The sequence below is a fragment of the Danio aesculapii genome, chromosome 24 (assembly GCF_903798145.1).
Source record: "Danio aesculapii chromosome 24, fDanAes4.1, whole genome shotgun sequence".
NCBI lineage: Eukaryota > Metazoa > Chordata > Actinopteri > Cypriniformes > Danionidae > Danio > Danio aesculapii.
The window spans coordinates 39,018,495-39,038,836 of NC_079458.1; the positions used below are offsets into that span (position 1 = coordinate 39,018,495).

General features: G+C 35.7%; 1 protein-coding gene across 1 annotated transcript in view; it reads left to right on the forward strand.

The window, feature by feature from the left end:
• The first annotated feature begins 846 nt into the window (after positions 1-846).
• sugct (succinyl-CoA:glutarate-CoA transferase) overlaps positions 847-20,342 on the forward strand; it is a 207,102-nt gene continuing 187,606 nt past the window's right edge. Inside the window, exons 1-6 of the mRNA XM_056450928.1 lie at positions 847-982; positions 1,599-1,650; positions 1,757-1,830; positions 3,571-3,656; positions 4,772-4,822; positions 4,913-5,033. Coding sequence (XP_056306903.1) covers positions 865-982; positions 1,599-1,650; positions 1,757-1,830; positions 3,571-3,656; positions 4,772-4,822; positions 4,913-5,033 — 502 coding nt within the window. The 5' untranslated portion in view covers positions 847-864. The remainder of the gene's footprint in view (positions 983-1,598; positions 1,651-1,756; positions 1,831-3,570; positions 3,657-4,771; positions 4,823-4,912; positions 5,034-20,342) is intronic.

Here is a 20,342-nt window from a genome sequence, read left to right on the forward strand (position 1 = left end):
TTATGAATATTATTATTATCTAAATGTTAAATATTCCCAGTGAATAAATGTCTCTGTAATGGGTCTGAAAAGAAACAGGAATTTTGAACTGGATGTAATGGTGCGATTTTTGTGCTAGAAATGTGAGAAAATTTCTGTATATTTTATGAAATAATAATATAATAATAATATCTTATTAATAAATAATAAGATATTATTATTATTATTATTATTAGTAGTAGTAGTAGTAGTAGTAGTATCGTTTATTAAAACCATTAATATGTCTCATTTGTATATTTAAACATTAATATTTTAGAAATTTGTAATACAAAACATGTTCACAGTTCTTAATGTAAACGCTGGACCGGGGAAGTATGATTATAACTATTATGAGTCATAACTATTAGTTATATTTTTAGCTTCTTCACCTGCGCTCAATTATTTTTCAACCTGCCTCTGGAGTATGCGTGGTCATGTGACTGGCGTTACTTTTCTCAACACTCTAAACGATTAACCAATCAGCCGTTTACGATTACCGATGATTCTGATTTTTTTCCTCCAGATTTTTGTAGTGGATTTTCATTCGTATATCAGGTAACAACAATCAAAATTGACAGAATAAAAAATACATATAGTGAAAAAATATTAAATATTAAACGCACCGTCGCCTCCTGTTGTAAAACTCTTAATGCGTCATGTCAATACTGTTTGTCATTATTATTTCAGGCATTGACACCAGTTTATGCGTTGTCAAATATGCCGTACTAAATATTTTCCTCGAACTAACCACTGTGGAAAAATAAACATGTTTCTGCAAGGATTCTTGTGAACGCGTGGAGGGGGCGTGGCTTAAACCGACGTCGCCTGCGTAAACCTTGAGTCAACATGTCGGGAAGCGCTGTTATTAGAGTTTTATCTCATCTAAACAGAACATCACAATTTCTACAAGCGAAAAAGACGAACTGTGTGAATATAAGACGACCATTCACTGCAAAGCTGCAAGGTAGCATGTGTTTTAAAACAAACATTATCCCGCTAACAGTGCACGCGCACACGACACGAGTGTGGACTGATAATAATAATAATACAGCATCATCAGTGTGAAGGAATGTTTTGATGCTCTAAAAATGGTTGTACGATTGCTTACTTTAGCATTTGAGCACTTTATTTGATGTCATGAGTTGATCCAGAGCTCGCTGTTTGCATAGGAGACAGTACATGATATATATCAATTAGCATGATATAATGTTATGATTCTGCACACCTGTTTGATTATATTTTACACATATACAAAAACACATGCAGTATATAACGTAAGTAAGTATATTAAAAAATTTAATTTAGTTTTTAACTGAATTCTTAAAGGATTAAGAAGTTACTTTTTAACCCATTTGCCCTTTGACAAGCCAGATAACGTATGATTTCAGTTTTGTTAATCATATAATCAAGCTGAACATTGATCCAAGTGAAACACTCTGTTTTGGTGCTGTTTTTAAATGGGATTATTATTTGTTTATTGTTTAGATTTAAACAAGATAATTTCCCTGAATACAATTGAGATTAAATGATTGTTGATGTAAATGTTACTTTAAACTAAATGAATTTCTCCTTGAATGCAGGTGAAGGTCGGATCAGACCACTAGATGGCGTTAAAGTCTTAGATCTGACAAGGTAGGAGCCCCTCATTCATGTCAGAGTGGCCATTAAATATAGAAAAATAATGTTCTTTGATAGTGAATATTTATATTAATGTCATTGCTTTATGGTATTCATGCAGAGTTTTGGCTGGACCTTTTGCTACTATGATATTAGGAGATTTAGGAGCAGAAGTGATCAAGGTTGAGCGACCAGGTAGGTGAAACATTGTGGAAAAAGTATTTAATTTAATTAATTTTTATTTATATTATTTTACAATTTTGTTATATATATGTGTGTGTGTGTGTGTGTGTGTGTGTGTGTGTGTGTGTGTGTGTGTATATATATATATATATTGTTGGACTAACTGTTTTTAAATCTCAAAAAACTGAATACATTTGTTTTATACTTTAACTTCTTCAACTGAAATAAACCAATAAACAAATGAGGAAGGAAGAAAACTTTTATTTTATTAAAGTAGATATCTGCATTTAGGCTAATTTGCTTTCAATGTTTATACAATAACATGTCTATATCTTTATTCTATTTATGTCATAAATAACTTTTATCCCTTGATCTTTAGCTTTAGAGGAGGTTGACGTTCCAAAAATGGATATTCTTGCATTTTTGCTCATATTTATTTAACTATTCATATTTATTTTACTTTATTCAAATTAATTTAATTTTTATCTATCTATCTATCTATCTATCTATCTATCTATCTGTCTGTCTGTCTGTCTGTCTGTCTGTCTGTCTGTCTGTCTGTCTGTCTGTCTGTCTGTCTGTCTGTCTGTCTGTCCACCCGTTCATCTCTCCGTCCGTCTATCTATCTATCTATCTATCTATCTATCTATCTATCTATCTATCTGTCTGTCTGTCTGTCTGTCTGTCTGTCTGTCTGTCTGTCTGTCCACCCGTTCATCTCTCCGTCCGTCTATCTATCTATCTATCTATCTATCTATCTATCTATCTATCTATCTATCTATCTATCTATCTGTCTGTCTGTCTGTCTGTCTGTCTGTCTGTCTGTCTGTCTGTCTGTCTGTCTGTCTGTCTGTCTGTCTGTCTGCCTGTCTGTCCACCCGTTCATCTGTCCGTCCGTCTGTCTATCTATCTATCTATCTATCTATCTATCTATCTATCTATCTATCTGTCTGTCTGTCTGTCTGTCTGTCTGTCTGTCTGTCTGTCTGTCTGTCTGTCTGTCTGTCTGTCTGTCTGTCTGTTTATCTATCTATCTATCTATCTGTCTGTCTGTCTGTCTGTCTGTCTGTCTGTCTGTCTGTCTGTCTGTCTGTCTGTCTGTCTGTCTGTCTGTCTGTCTGTCTGTCTGTCTGTCTGTCTGTCTGTCTGTCTGTCTGTTTATCTATCTATCTATCTATCTATCTATCTATCTGTCTGTCTGTCTGTCTGTCTGTCTGTCTGTCTGTCTGTCTGTTTATCTATCTATCTGTCTGTCTGTCTGTCTGTCTGTCTGTCTGTCTGTCTGTCTGTTTATCTATCTATCTATCTATCTATCTATCTATCTATCTATCTATCTATCTATCTATCTATCTATCTATCTATCTATCTATCTATCTATCTATCTATCTATCTATCTATCTATCTATCTATCTATCTATCTATCTATCTATCTATCTATCTATCAAGAAAGAAAGAAAGAAAGAAAGGAAGAAAGAATATCATCCTTGCCACCTTTTGAACGTAATGAAAGAGAATTAGGACTGGGCCCTCAAAGTTCATGTATTACATTTCTACGCATATATATTAATCCATCATTTGACTAAGCATGCCTCTAGAGCAAATGTTTTGAGGTGGATAATGCTATTTCCATGTTAAATGGCCACACTTTAATGACATTTATCATATTTAATGCTTCACGTTGCCAGATCCTGTAGAAATGATTCTTTGTTTAGCTCCAGCAGTGTGTGTATCTGATCTCTGAATTTGTGACAGGCTCTGGAGACGATACAAGAGCTTGGGGCCCTCCGTTTCTGGGTGAAGAGAGTGCATATTTTCTCAGTGTAAACAGGAACAAAAAGGTATAATCATTGTTTTTGGAAAATGTATGTGTATATATATATCTATATATATATATATATATATATATATATATATATATATATATATATATATATATATATATATATATATATATATATAGATATATATATATAGATATATATATAGATATATATAGATATATATATAGATATATATATAGATATATATAGATATATATATAGATATATATATAGATATATATATAGATATATATATAGATATATATATATATATAGATATATATATATATAGATATATATATAGATATATAGATATATATATACACGCATACAATTTTTTGTTCTTATTCAAATATTTGCCAAATGATGTTTAACAGATGTTTGATTTGCCAAATGATGCAATTTTTCGCAGTAGTTCCTATTATATTTTTTCTTCTGGAGAAAGTCTTTTTTTGTTTTATTTTAGCTAGAATAAAAGCTGTTTTTAATTGATTTGATTGTCTACAGCAGTGATTTTCAGCTGGTTTAGCCATGGGACCAACATTTTTACATGGTCATCAAACCGCGACCCAAATTTGTAGAAACAATAATATAATTTTAGGAATTATAATTAATTTGTATTTATTTGTTAATATACTAAACAATATTTTATTGTTAACAAAATGTATGGATGTTTGGTTTCCAAATGTTGTTTTAATTTAGAAGGGTTCATGCTCTCCTGTGTGAGCACCTCACTACATATGACACACTGAGGTTTTAAGCCTTTTTTGTCGTCAATATATGTAAATCCTTACTTTACATATTTGCTGCTACAATTAAATGAAATTTCACATGTTAAACGGTATGGTTGTCTCTCGCACATTTCAAAATAAAAGTCCGGCATAAGCAAAATAAGTTAAAAATTAAACTTTTGTTGTTTTTTTTGACCACACACTCCGCGACCCACTGAAAATGACCCACCAGTTGAGAAACACTGGTCTACAGAACAAACTACTGTACTACAATGACTTGCCTAATTACCCTAATTAACCTAGTTAATCCTTTAAATGTCACTTTAAGCTGAATACTAGTGTCTTGAATAATGCAGTTGGGTTCCCCTTGCCATTCATGATGTTTTCTGTTAATAATTGCAGAGCATTGCTGTTAATCTTAAAGATCCAAAGGGGATCAAAGTTGTAACTGAGGTAAGTACGTTACATACGTTTTTCGGTTGTTGTTTGATGAATGTTGTTTTGCTCACCTTGCCTGTCTCACTTCATTGTCTGTTCTGTCAGCTTGCCAAAATCTGTGATGTTCTGCTGGAGAATTATTTGCCCGGGAAGCTGGGAGAGATGGGACTCGGCTACGAGGAGTTGAGGAAAGTGGCGCCGCGGCTCATCTATTGCTCTATAACAGGTGTGCACAATATTCACAAGATGCCAAAGCTGCACCAAACACAATATTTTCCAGATTTCAGCTTTAATTATGACAAAGCTGCTTGTTTTCAATTTTTTTTTGGCAGAAACTCTAGTGGTAGTGTTCAAACCTTGTATTAGAGTACACATCTCACTATTAACAACCAATTAACTATGACTTTTATAGCTTAATAAATGCTTAGCTTGCTGCATATTAATAGTTATTTAGGTAATAGTTGGGTTTAGATATTAGGTAGGATGAGATGCAGAAGAAGATTGTGCAGAATATGTAATTTAACAGAAAATATTTTAATAATAGGCAGAAAATAAGCCACTAGTTAATAGAGAGAATTGTTAATTAAACAAGTGTTACTGAAACTGCGAATAATATTACATCTGAATACTGTTATTAAGATTTTTATTTAAATAATCACATTTAATTTTATTTGCATGTAGGAAGACTAAAGTAGGGGTTAATAATTACTGATTGATAAATAATCTTATTTCATTACTTTAATATATGTATAAAAATATAAGAAAATTATAAGAAATTGTCATGTTATATTGGTGTTTTTGTGGTGTTGGTGCATTTTAATTAAGATTCATTATAATAATAATATTTGTCAATAATATAATTCATAATAATTGTAATTGTAATAATTTTATTTGTTAATGGCACCTTTCTGGACACCCAAAGTCGCCTTATAACAAGCATCAACAGCCATACCAGCACAAATTAAAACTAGTTAATAAAATGTTGCCAGTCAAGATTTTAAATGCATGTAAGGAGTTGCAGGTACAAACACATCGTGAGTATAAATAACATGATAAAAGATGGTCAAAAGCCTGCTTAAAAAGATGGGTCTTGAGACGAGATTTAAAGGTGTGAAGGCTATCACTGCTCCTTAGGTCCAGGGGAAGCGAGTTCCATAGTCGAGGAGCAGCAGAGCTAATCTGGCTCCCATTGTGCTTAATTGAGGAGTGTGAGGTGGCACCAGGGAGAAAGAGTTGGCTTATCTAGGTGTGCGAGATAGGGTGTAAATATGGAGAAGTTCGGTGAGCTATTGAAGAGCAAGATTATGAAGTGCGAGAAGTAGTAGAAGTAGTAAACTGTAACGGAAGCCAGTGCAGCAGATAAAGAAGTGTGAGATGAAGTCCTAAAGATGACACGAGCTGCATGCTGAACCAGTTGGAGTTTATGGAGAAGTTTAGAAGGAAGCCCAGCGAGAAGTGCATTACAGTATTCAAGATTTGAAGTAACTAATGCATGGATGAGAATTGCTGTGTTATTGGTTGTGAGAGAAGGGTGGAGACGAGTGATATTATACAAATGGAAATATGCAGTATGCGTAATATTATTGATGTGACCTTCAAATGAGAGTGTGCAATTTATTTCATTATTATTATTTATAATAATAATAATAATTGTATTTTTTATTGTTATTTTTTTTGCTGCCTTGGAAGTTTACTAATGCCATCTAGTGGACATAAATAGAAATTTTACCCAAGAAAATTAAATAGCCAACAGTAAAAGTGGCTTCATTCAACACCATCATTCTAATGATGTTTTTACATGTGTGTGTGTGTAGTATTTCATAATTTATAACACACACACACACACACACACACACACACACACACACACACACACACACACACACACACACACAAGGTATAATAATAGGCATACTTAAATTCAGAGGCAGAAAAGGCTAAATTTCATATAAATCACAGTAAATGCAAAGGCCTAAATATTACAGCTTACACCGTGAGGCTTTTATATCTTTATCTCAGTTATGCTGACAATATACAAATGCAGTTTATTGCCTAGAACATTTCTGTGGTTATCCCATTTAAAGTGTAGCTAAATGCAAACACAACAGTTAAATTTTTGCGTTTTAACAAATGAATAAAGTAGATGAATAGTTTGCTTTATTCTACAAACACACACACACACACACACACACACACACACACACACACACACACACACACACACACACACGCATATGTAAATGGCAAATTAGTTTTTGATTTCCTCCATTTCATTTGAAGTTTATCGGGGCCTTTATGCTGTCTATGATTTCCGAGCTCACTTTGTATGGTGTTGTACTTGTGCTCCAGAGCGCTAGGGTTCGATTCCGGTGAAGCACACTTCCACAGATTACATTAAAGCAATGTCAAATTAAGGTAAACTATGTGCTCACAGTGCACTTTTCTCTTATGTCTGCTTTTTAATAGACTATTGGTTGGGTTTAGGTCAGTTGTTTACTGGTCAGGTGACTTGTATGACAAGCTCCGCCTTCTTGAGGACTTGTACAAGAAGGACATGTATATGAAACGTACAACAAAATGAACCCTATGTAAGATTTCAGATAGACAGAAATGTAGAGAGCGACCTTTAGTGGATTTGTCAACTGAAACGTGCAACGAAACGTACCCAGAGTAACATATTGTATGTTTCACGAAAAAAATGGAGGCTGAAAAATTTCCAGTGAGCCTGGGCTATAAAAATAGGTTGGTCAGTGTAATAGCCTAGTGGCTACATATGGTGCAGTAGCACTTCAGGGCATCCCGAGTTCGAATCCCGGCTCGTGGACATTTCCCGTCCCTACCCCCTCTCTCTCTCCCACTTCGCTTACTGTCTGTATAACTGTCCTATCCGCTTAATAAAGGCAAAAATAAGGCTTAATAAATCTTAAAAAAAAAAAAAAATAGGTTGTATTAAGCATAACGCATGCCACAAATTTAATGCTGACAGCAGGATGCGGCCTCCCGAGAACTGCCGATGTAAAATAATGCTGTCCATGACGTGAATGAACAGAGAAACGTTGTGAGTTTGCATAATTGGAGGAACAAAAAGCCAATGTGTTCTTCATTACATTTTACGTCTCCAGTTAAATACGTTAAAACTTAGCTTGACTCTGTACTGTAGACACCGTTATGCTATTCTGAATCTGGCCTGCTTTTAACCCATAAACCCTAATGTTTTCAGTCGTATGGTCCTTATGAAAAGGCTAATTTACTTTACTGTCTGATTCTTTTTTTTCTTCCTTTTTTAATCGCACTCATAAAGGAAGCCACTCTTGACTTGAAAATTGTTCTGCAGCCACGCTAATCTGAAGCGGATGGGCACTGTCACCACGCTGGCTGCTCTGGTGATTGCTTTCACGTGTCAGGCTTCCATAAATCCTGCAGTCAAGTCACACTTGATAAGGAAAGGGAAATCAGCATTTCTGTATAGCCACTCTGTCAGTGCTGCTATATAAAGACGCCAGTTTCGGTCAAACTACCTTGCATTTCTTTGATTACGTGCGTGTATATAATATTTTCACTACCAGATGCATCTGGATTTAATGCTTTTTCAGAACTACTGAGAGATGTCTGCTTTTAAATGAAAGCATGCCGTTTTCAAGTTAAGTTATAACATCTATCTGCATGCAAAAAAGTTTGGCAAACTATAAATATAACATAAAATATATTTGCGTCCACACTGACTAACATTAACAATCTGTTTATTTTTAGTTTATGCTTTTTCATTCTGCATTACCCCTTTGTAACCAACAGATGTCCTCAATGCGCAATGCTATGAAAATTAAATGAAATTCAATTTCAATTTAGATTGAATAATCTAATCAAAATGAATTAGCGATTGTAGTAGTTTAGTGGAATAAAAACACAAATAATTTTCCCCAGCCTATTTAAAACATCGAACACAAACATGCAGAAACTAGCACCGGATACCTGAGGTACTAATTTTTATACTTCAACTAGCCTAACTTGCGTAACTTTAATGAAATTTTATCATTTAGGGTATAACCACTTGTTTTCTAGATGGTCATTATTGTTATGTAATATTTGGGGTTTTTGGGATTTACGTCAATCAGCTTCTCCACAATGTCGTCTGTAGCTTTAAATTGTACGATCCCTTCATATTTAAATAGATTCTAACTGGCTGTCAGTTGTTTGTTATTTGTTAGCTGGGAAAAAAAATTCATTCTGAAAGTGATCCCTATGATATTGGACCCTATTAAGCAGTGGTGCACAAGGAGCGCAGATAATTTTCTGTTTTTAAATACTTTGCTTATTACATACACATGGATGTGCAGCAGCACAGAAATATCTTTAAATAGGAAAAATTAAATGCTTGAAATGTTAAAGATAAAAGATTATTCTATACATAAATATAAAAACGCTACTTCCTCCCATGCCCTCTTCACCTCAGGAGGCTTTGGTGAAATCTGACTTTGTCTGTAGATGGTCTATTACTAGGGTCCTCAATCTCTGTCCTGGAGGTCCGGTGTCCCGCAGATTATAGCTCCAACCCCAATCAGACACACTTGGGCTAGCTAATCAAGCTCTTACTGGGCTTTTTAGAAACATCCTTGCATGTGTGTTGAGCAAATTGGAGCAAAAATCTGCAGGACACCGGACTTCCAGGACCATGTTTGAGGACCCCTGTTCTATAATCTTGCACACATGAATATCTGTTTTCTAGCTAGTGAAACGTTCAGTTTTTCTGCATGTAAAGTCCACCATGTAAGTATCGACTCTGCTTGGTCCGACCACAGTTTTCACTTAAAGGGAATGGCAGGTGAGATTGGTTTAATGCACGTTACACCCATAATTCATTAAGAGAGTAAGGACAACCCTTTTAGACTATGCGCTGAATTGGCAGACTATTTTTCCTCTCCTTAAAATAGCAAACATGGTTTAGAACCCACCCTAAGTGCACCTATGCCACGTGCTTTAAACCATGCATTTAAATAGTTAAAATTGAGCCCAATGTTTCTGTACATATTCATTGTTATAACTGTGATCTGCACCCTGCTGCTTTTTCCATTCAGAATGATTTTTTTAACTGTGTTTTTATCGTTATTGTGCTGGTGTGAATTGGCCTTTCACAATAACGTTGGCACTTTTCACTGGCTGTCACTGTTTTATTATTTGTTAGCTGGAAAAAAAATCCTTCTGAAAGTGATCCGTATGATATTGGACCCAGCGCAATGCGGCACAAGGAGCACAGTTTTTTAATTTGTCATTTAATTTAATTAGGCAGGTCCACTATGCATGTACACATTGCTTATTACATACATAGGGATGTGCAGCAGCACAGAAATATCTTTACATATGAAGAATTAAATGCTTGAAATATTAAAGATTAATATTCTCAACATAAAAATGCTGCTGCTTCCCATGCTGCCTTCACCTCAGGAGGCTTTGGTGAAATCTGACTTTCTCTGTAGATGGTCTATTACCGGGGTTCTTAATCTCGGCCCTTGAGGCCTAGTGTCCTGCAGATTTTAGCTCTAACCCCAAGCAGACACACCTGGGCTAGCTAATCAAGCTCTTACTAGGCTTTCTAGAAACATCCTTGCAGGTGTGTTGAGGCAAGTTGGAGCCAAAATCTGCAGGACACCGGACCTCCAGCACTATGTTTGAGAACCCCTGGTCTATAATCTTGGACATAAGCTGATCTGTTTCCTAGTGTTCAGCAGGAAAACCATGTAAATAGCAAATCTGCTTGGTCCAACCAAAATTTGGTCTTAAAGGGCAGGGGAGATGAGACTCTGATTGGTTTAATGCATGTTACACCCATAACTCATTAAGAAAATAAGGACAACCCTATTAGACTATGCGCCGAGTTCACTGACTGTTTTTCCCATCCTTAAAATAGCAAACGTGGATTCGCACTATATGCTTAGGTGGTTAAAATAGAGCCTAATGTTTCTCTATGTATTCATTGTTATAACTGTGGTCTGATCTCTTCTGCTAATTTAAATTCAGAATGATTTTTATCATTATCGTGCTTGGTGTGAACACGCCTTTACAGTATGTTGGCACTCTTCATACATTTCATGCAAGTTGTTGCATTGTGTGAACTTTTCAATGGCATCTCTTTTGCTTTACAATGAATCACATATTTTTTTACTTCAGCTGTTCTCTGTAAGATCACAAATCACAGCCAAATTCCCATGTCTCACACTGCTTATAAAGACCTGGAGGCGTAACCCACAAGACCTCATGAAATTGTGGATGCTGGACAGTTAAATTGGAGTGATTTACCATGCTCATCCCGAATCGCTTAATCTTCCCCTTGTGAGAGAATTTTTCACTTTCTTCTTGAGTGTAAAATCAGTTTGGAATGCTTATAGTCTCAAAACGTGCCGTTTGATTTATCAGACTCTAATGTTCGTCTGACTGCGATTTTTGAGGACAAGGAGCTCTAATCGGTTGTCGTCATTGAGCCTTCTGTGTGTATTTACGCAGTTATGGTTCCTTAAAGGAGAAATTCATCCAAAAAATGAAAATTACTTCATTTACTCTCCATCATGTGGTTTTAAACCTTTCTGAGTTTCACAAAAGCAGATATTTGAAAGAATTCTGCTTGCTGGCACACATTGACTTCTGTAGGTGGGAAAAAAACACTATGGAAGTCATTGAGTAATATCATTCATTCACTCATTTTCCTTCATCTTAGTCCCTTTATTCATCAGGAGTTGCCACAGAATAAATAGTAGGTCAAATGGGTTTTAAACAAGTGAAGGGTGAGTAAATGAAGACAGATATTTAGTTTTGGGGGGAACTATCCCTTTAAGTGCATGGATATTAATTATTTTAATGCTATCATATGAATTGTCGTATTAATCTTAGTAAATATCCTGGATTGTAATCTCCAACTTTATCAAATTGAATCATATTAAAGTTGAACCAAAATGATTTTTTCCCTTGTAATTAGATTTGGGCAAAACCTAATTTGGTTTATATGGCCTGTAATACATATGGCAGATATCAATTTAGATTTTAGGATTTCAATCTTATCTAAATTATGCTTAATAAAATTGAAACCACATTCAACTGAAAACAAAATAACATTAGAACTCTGAGCATCGGTATAAACTCGCAGATGCAGATGTAGAGTAAAACAGTAATTTAAGGGGATTTTCTCCAACAGCTTGAATTTGTTCTAAAGGCCTCGGCTCTTTTTCTTTTTCTTCTTTTTTTTGTGTAGCCAAAAAATACAAACATACCATTTGCAATTATCTAAAATAAAAATGATCTAACAATGACACGTGTATCTCTAAACGTACACAACATTAGTAGCTTTCTCAAATATTTTGAGTGTATTATTGCAGTGTATTATTGCAGAAGATTTCTCAATATTGATTTTTTTGTTGTGGTTTGTTGCACTTTTGAACATTATGATGGATCTAATTATGATGGATTTCTTACATACATAGCCTTCAAATTGGGATTGTGGATTTTTTGGATTGAGAAATGCACAGTGCTCAGCGTAGAGTACACCTCATTTAGAAAATGAAATTTGTATCCATTTCTCAGTGTATTTTGGTGCATTTAAACAAAACAGATTTATTAAACTGTATATATTAATATTTATGTATATAATAATATTTATTAAAATAATATTTTAGTCACCAAACAGATTTAGAAATTGAAAGATTATACAATTAAATTCAAGCTAAATATTGCAAACATTTTTGCTTCTCTTGATTTTCCTCATTTTTAAATTCATATTTAATATTTTACTATAGCATATAAATTTGGGTGGACTAGTTTTAGGACTGTTATCGTAAGTTATTTTGTTAGACAAGTTCCAGATTTGGCCTCAGTACTGACTAATCTAATCTAATCTATATGCTCAAATAAAATATAGTATAGCTTCCTACTTAAAATATGAATCTTAAAGAGAGATTTGTGAGGGTTGTACTTATATATGCTGAGCACTGTGTGATACGTTTTGAGTTTGCTTCATTCGCGCATGAGATTTACTTCACAATAGACATGGATTTACATCATGGGCAGGGCTTTTGTCCGCCCAGTGACTCTAGTTTCATTCCTAAATGGTTGACATGGATTATATTGGGATAGTAGCTCTGCTTTTTGTGCTTTAGGAAGGCTAAAAAACAGCGTAGATTCATTCGGTACTGTGTCTGAGTGCCATGGATCCTTTCAGAGGTCAACCAGGTCTGTAAGTTCATCAACTCCTCCAGAAATATAACACGTCCGTGATTTTCCAACTTGAGCCAATCAAACACCCAATTTGCTCAATTTTGCAGGATATCTGTTTGCGTCTGTGCATTGACTTAACATGTAAATCACTCGCGCTTGATACTTCATCTGCGTCTGATGTGAATGCACCGTTATAGAAAATGAGCACAGGTTTGAACACATTCAGGGGGAGTAAATAATGATAGTTAAAATATTTCTCTTTTGAAATTTCCAACTAATGTTTAATTCTTATAATAATCTTTCCTTCCAATATTGGGCACGCATAACACTTTTTATTAATACTTTATTAAATAAAAACATGAACACATTTTAACTGGAATGGCAGATTTTCAAAGCATTTTTTTAATCGCATCATAAGTTAATCAGCTTTTGAAAATGCCTTGTTAGTGTTGTTAGAGTCTTCTTCATATGTTTCTTTGCTAGATTTAAAGGTTGAACTCAGCACTTGTGGTTGAAGCCTTTAAATCTTTGCTTCAAGAAAATATCATTAGCCGTCTCCTGCGCCTCCGCTTGAACTGTGATTAATTAGACACCCCAATCAGGAAAAAGGGAAGCCATTCATTTGGTATCTCACATGTTGTAGCAGTCCTTGTCTAATTTATTTGTAATTTGGGTCCTGCATGTCTTCAGCTGATTCATTGACATCCTTTAGTTTATTGCTTCAGTCCTGAGGGGGCAAAATTGTGGTCCAGTAGCAATTTGGGGGTGACCCACTTACACAATTTATTTATTTTCTTACATTTTGGCTGAGCTTCATCTGGAAGCCACACTGCTGCATAACCTTTACTATACATTATGATTGCTCTTACAAATCCCTGGAGGCTTAAACATATGACTTGGCAAACTGGAAACGTTTTTGATATAAGATATAATTCACTTTCTGCTCCAAAATAAAAATAAAAAATGTCCCACACAGGAGATTAATCAGATGTTGACATCAGTGCTGTCAGGAACTGTAGGATTGTGCATAGCTTGTGTAATAATGGTCAAAATTAGGCCCAAGAGCATTCAATCTTATGTTAAAAGTTTAATCTTAAAGGGCACCTATGGTAAAAAATCTACTTTTCAAGCTGTTTGGACAGACATATGTGCATGTATGGTGTACAAACTGTCATATTAGGGTGATATAAGCACAGCCAGTGCTTTTTAAAAAATTTAACAACATAAAAAACGGTGGACCAATTGGAGCTGTTTTCAGATCGACCGCAACTTGACGTAGGAGAGCGGTCCCCCCGCCCACCAATATTGATTGACAGGCGCGTCATCATATCCTCAGTTTGTTGATTCACGTCCGCCATTTTCAGCGTGAGTCGAAGCAATATCACTAAAGGAACACGCTAGCTCTATTTTTAGATGCAAGGCTCATTGGGCTCAACACAAGATCAATATTCTCCACATTATCGCTCTAATCGGAATTATTGGTTGTATCTTTAGGTAGGTTTGCAAACATGTGTACTTCTCATTGCGTCTACCTTATACTTGAGCCGTTTGCATTTCCCGCGATCCCAGAAGCGCCCTGTGATCTTAACTAGCATGCGTTTTAGAATTCTAAACATAGGTTTCTATCAGGGTACACTCAAGCTGACGGCTGGGCGCCGCGGACCGCTGCAGAAACCTATGTTTAGAATTCAAAAATGCGTGGCGCGGCGATTCTGGACACTTCATGTTTCTGACGCGCCACAGAGAGTGTCTGGTGTACCGTGTCGCGGCTTCGAGCGGTGCATCCTGTGCCTCAGTCAAAGTTAGTTCAGTGTGCGTGGTTATTAGTTTCTGTGTACAAGCTCGGCACTTGAAACTAGCACACAGTTGGTTGTAAAACTGTACAAAGACACAAATGATTTTGTATTCTCTGCTTGGTCTGTGTCCGAGTCGTACATGTACGACTGATTGCTGATCCTCTCACTCCTCCTTCTCGCAGTCTGCCTGTCAGACTCTGTTGCAAACGCAGAGCGGGTGAGCTCATGGCCCCGCCCCCTTGTTACGTTGGCGGGAAGCCGAAACTAATTTGCATGTGAAGCAACACACACATAAATCAGCGAGCTGTGGACACGCCCCCAACATGACACTTTTTAACACATTATAATAAAACAATCTGAAATGTGTTTTAAACTGAACCTAAACTGGCACACTCAGAAGAACCATAATATTAATATTAAATCAGAAAAAAGAGGTCAACTATGTGCCCTTTAAAGTTTTATGTTTCGTTGTATACTTTAAATACTCGTCTTTTCATCAGATTCATTATGTATATTTTTAGATGCTTTATTCAAGGCATTTTTATTTGATTGGTGAACCTCATTTTAAGCTTGTTAGTCGTTGGATTTTCTCTTCTGTCAGGTCATATTTTTACAATGTTTACAGTACTTGCAGTTTTACCGTAATGTCTTCAAAGGTCCCGTGAAATGCTTTGAATTTTTTGCCATTATTTATTAGATGTTTGATGTAATCTCTAAAACTAAAACACGAAGAGAGGGCGGAAAATAGAGTAGCTTCTCCCCTTAAAAAAACAGCCAATAGTGCAGTGCTTAATTTGTAAATAAATAATTTCCAGAACAAAACCAGGAAATAAAAGTTACCGTGATCGATGTCCACCACAGAATTTCAGTCTCTCTGAACGGGACGCCACTAAACGGTGATAGCGGGGGAAAAAAAAAGAGCCTCAAATTTCTGAATGTCTTTCATCATTATGTGCCATATAACGCTAACGTTATGGGCCAATTGTGGATAAAAGCAAACCAACATATAACTACAAGCATAAATCTTATGAAACATCACTATTCAGTTATCTAACACCTCTGATAGTTGTGATAGCGTGTGTTCCCCCCGCCCCGGTCTTCAGTTCGGTTGTATGAGCATGCCACTGGCGACCCCCTTTGCTATGGTCTTGCTGTGGACAGTTACAGCAATGCTACTCACACAGCTAGCGATCAAAGATTTGTGTTAATTTGACTAGCTGAACGCATTCTGTACTGTACCGGAGACATGGAGGAGATTGATCGACAATAGTCTACAGCAAATCAGGACACAGAAAGCAATGCGCTGCTATTAAAAAAAAAAGGTATGTCAAATTGCACAAAATCTGAACCACGTTATAGCGAGGGACCACAGTTTTCCAATTATATATATAATAAATATTAAATTAAAACATTTATAATCGTTATTATTATTATTATTATTATTATTATTATTATTATTATTATTATTATTATTATTATTATTATTATTTATAAAATATAAAAAGCTTTTTACATCATGCCTGTTACAGTTCAGATGGAGAATGAGTGTTTTAGGGAAGACACACACACACCAGTCTAGTGTGAATAATCAGGCTGGGTTTGTACACTGATGATTAAGGAGAAGAACCACACAGGCTCCTGTTCCTCCTCTGGAGATGTTTGAGGTCCACAGAAGCGACAAAACTCCTCGTTTGGTTTTATTATTGGGGTTTAATTTCTTTACAGCAAATTAAAGAGGATTAAGTGGCGTCTGAGAACGCGAGTTATTCTCAGCATATGCCCTTCATTAGAACACACCAATGTGTTGAGGTCTGGATGCCTTTCACATAGAGTCAAAGCTGGCAGAGCATGCAGAAACCTGGGCTGTTTTATGAATGGATCCAGTGCTACTACTAGTTAACAAAGCTGTAAAGTATTATTTTTTATGTTTGGTTTCATAATAATGCTTATTGTACAAAATAAGTGGTTAATAATGTGCAATATATTAGGATGTTTTACTTTGAAATCACAAAAATGTATTTATTTTTTTCATATATGTTCCCTCAGTAGTTTCTAAAACCTGACCTGAGTCTTTAGTAGGGCTACACAATTCTGGCTAAAATGAGAATCACCCTTTTTTAAATAAAGGTTAATATGAGTAGGCTATTATTATTGTTATTTCTCAAACACGTGGTAAAACAACAATAATAATATTAGGCCTATGTGTAGGTCTACTGCTGGTTAAAATGCTAAATTTTGTATAGACTTGGAATGATGGACTTGAACAGGCTTAAAATATTTCCTGGTCGTTAATGCACAGTAAAGGGATGACATCAAAATAACATCAGAACTATCCATAATCAGAACTATTCATAATTCTGAGGTTGAATTATGCTGTTTGAAACATGCTAGCCATTTGTCATTGACAGCATTATGAGTCCATTTTATTTTACTTGACCATTTGTCTTCATCAAAATCCCTCCTGCATTATATTCATCATTATATAGGCTAGAGAAGTTACAGTATACTGATCCAATAAAAATTTATTCTCACACACAACTCTTTGTGTTTGCTATGAAAGAAAAAATCATATCAAATGCTCGTCGTAATCTTAACTCTAAAAAGCGATATGATTGTTTACATGACATGCGCTGGTTTTATATGCTGGTTTCACTTCCACTGTCGAGTGCAGTTCATGTCATGGATGTCGTCACTTCGAGAAATAAACACACATGCAAGTCATACTTCCCGCACGGCTCTCAAACAATCGCTCTGTACAACAAACTGAGCGTTATTTACAACTTTATTACCCGTTATTCACGGCCTAGACTGTTCACAATCATTGGCAGGCACACGCGTGTCCTGTCAGTAGCAAACACACTGTGCATTAGCCCATGTGAGATTTCGCGGCCGTCAATACGTCATTACATGAACACAGAAATGTTTGGTGAATTACACCTTATAAATGCAGCATGTGACACTTTTAACACCATTTGGAGGTGTCCATGTTTTGCCCGTCCGTTTACACGTTCTTTTAATTGTGACCCATATCCAATTCTTGAGTTTACACTTGCTATACAATTTACGAAGTCGCGCATGTGTAAAGGCAGGTTGTAGCATTTGTGTCACACTAGCCATGGAAGAAAGTTAGCTCTTTTAGCTCTGCGAAATATACGAAGTTCGCCCAACCTTAAAATCATTTTGAGGCGAAGGAGAAGGGAAAGGGCCGCCGTCGCAGCTTGCGGCTATGGTTTATATATGGTGTCCTCCACCATTCAGAGGAATTTGTGGGTACGAAAGAGATCTCAGGTCTGGTAGGAGCAGATTGTGGCGAGACAGTCAGCGCCTCCAAGAGCTTGCTAGGACAATATTTTTGATATTTGCAGTTTAATATGACTGATTCTGTTATGACTTCTTAAAACATATGGCATTATTTGCTTCACTTCTTATGTTTTGCTTTGAAAATGCACTAAAATGGGTAACACTAGAGTTTGTCAGTTTGTAACACTAATTTGTCACAATTCTACTGGCTTATTGACTTTATATTATTAAGAAATTAACTGTTTGACTGTTTGTTAGTACTTATAATATGATATGATATAGTATGAAGTATGATCTTATTTGACATCCCTAATCCTACCCAATACCTAAACCAAATATATCTTAACAACTATTAATAAGCGGCAAATTAATAGTGTATTGAGCTAAAGTCTTAAGGCATCTTTACGCTGGACACTTTACACTGTTTTACACCGTTTAACGTCTTGGGACTGTTGTCGTCTATGGAGGATGAGAGAGCTCTCTGATTTCCTCTCCATTGGTCAGATTAAAAGATAGCTCCGCCCCAGACTCAAGTCATTGGTTGAGCTGTTGCCGTGCTGGTCAGAATTCTCAAACAAGCAGACCCTTGTTTAGACAGCGCCCATGTTTGTCTTTCTTTACTGGATTTTAGCACCCTAGTGTACTAAAAAGCACCCGGCTTATTTTAGAGTTCAGGCTTTTTCTTCCCACAAGTCCTTTCAGATTTTCTGTAGAAAATGTAAAAGTCTAGCTATTGCTGTTCTCACACTTGTGCTAATATTGGTGTGGTTACGACAGTGATGGGTTCTGGCAGATGCAGGAATTATGGGAAACTTTGTTCTTTGTTTACTTGAGTAGTTTCAAAGTGTCTTTGCACCCTTTTTGTGGTGTTTCTTATGGGTTGTAATGTTATGAATGCAGAGTCATAAAATGGGTACTCTGTTTGTAATACACTTCTGTGATGATAGTGGCACAATCTGGCTGTGATAAATAATGCAATTGTTATGAATTTGTACTTTTCGTAATATACACGGTAAGTGATAGGATTTCAGAAACGCTGTGTACTACAAAAATGAGAGTTTTGTCTTGTTTCTAGTAAAAATATCTAAAAATTCTTAAATCGAGAATATTTTCTAGACAATCCAATAATGTTGTCTTGTTTTCAGAAATAATATATTAAAATTAAGTGTTTCTTTAAAACAAGGTAAATAATCTGACAGTGGTGTAAGCAAAATGATCAAGTTTTTGTATAATAATTTTGTATAATTGTATAATAATAATAATATAATAATATAATAATAATAATAATAATATTTTACTTACCCCATTGGCTGATTATTTTGCTTGTTTTAAAGGGCACCTATTTGACTCCTATTTCAAGATTTAGGAGAGGTCTTTTGTGTCACCAGAATGCGTCTTTAAAGTTTTAGCTCCAACACCCATCAGATTATTTATTAGACCTTTCAGAAGTTTATTTTCAGCTCTGTGCATCTTGTAGCAGTTTTTATTGTCTGTGCCTTTATTGCTAGTTGTCCCCGCCCACCGTTCCCTCGTGCCTGTCAGAGTGTCTCAATCTCCGCCTCGGTTGCGTCAGATAAACAGCACAGTGACAGACATGAAGGAAGCAGATCTCACGTAACGTTTGTGAGAAATACTACAGTAAGAACTTTCCCAATGATTATTTGATGTATTTGTTATGGAGCTAATTCAAGCCTTTCGATGAGTCACACACACACACAGGGGACACACACATAGCGTGCGTGTTTAGCTTTGCACTGTTTTTGCACGGCAAATGTGACATTATACTGCTGTATGGATATCGGTTATGTTAATGTACATAATAAACCTGATTTAGCATCCACAAACTGGGATTGAAGCGTCTTCTATAATAGTACTGATATGCGGCTGTGCTGATGAAGTAAAGCTGAAGTAAATCACTGTAATTCTTTACAGACATGCACTGTTTTAAAAACATTAAACTTGTAAAACTCATTCTCGATCACATTTGATGATGATTGATGATCACAACGAGCTTAACAGACGTTTTAATCACAGTTGCCTTGAGCATCTCCTGTCTTGTTGATAAGGAGACATGTTAATGTGGCTGTCAATCAATTCAGTGGGTGGGGAAACCGCATTTCTACATCACGTTGTGGTGGGCCTCAAAGTGGGAGGGATTAGGATCCTATTTAACGTCAGGAAAATAAAAAAAGAGACTTACTGTGTTTCTATCACCCTATTATGAGAGTGGACACACCATCCTA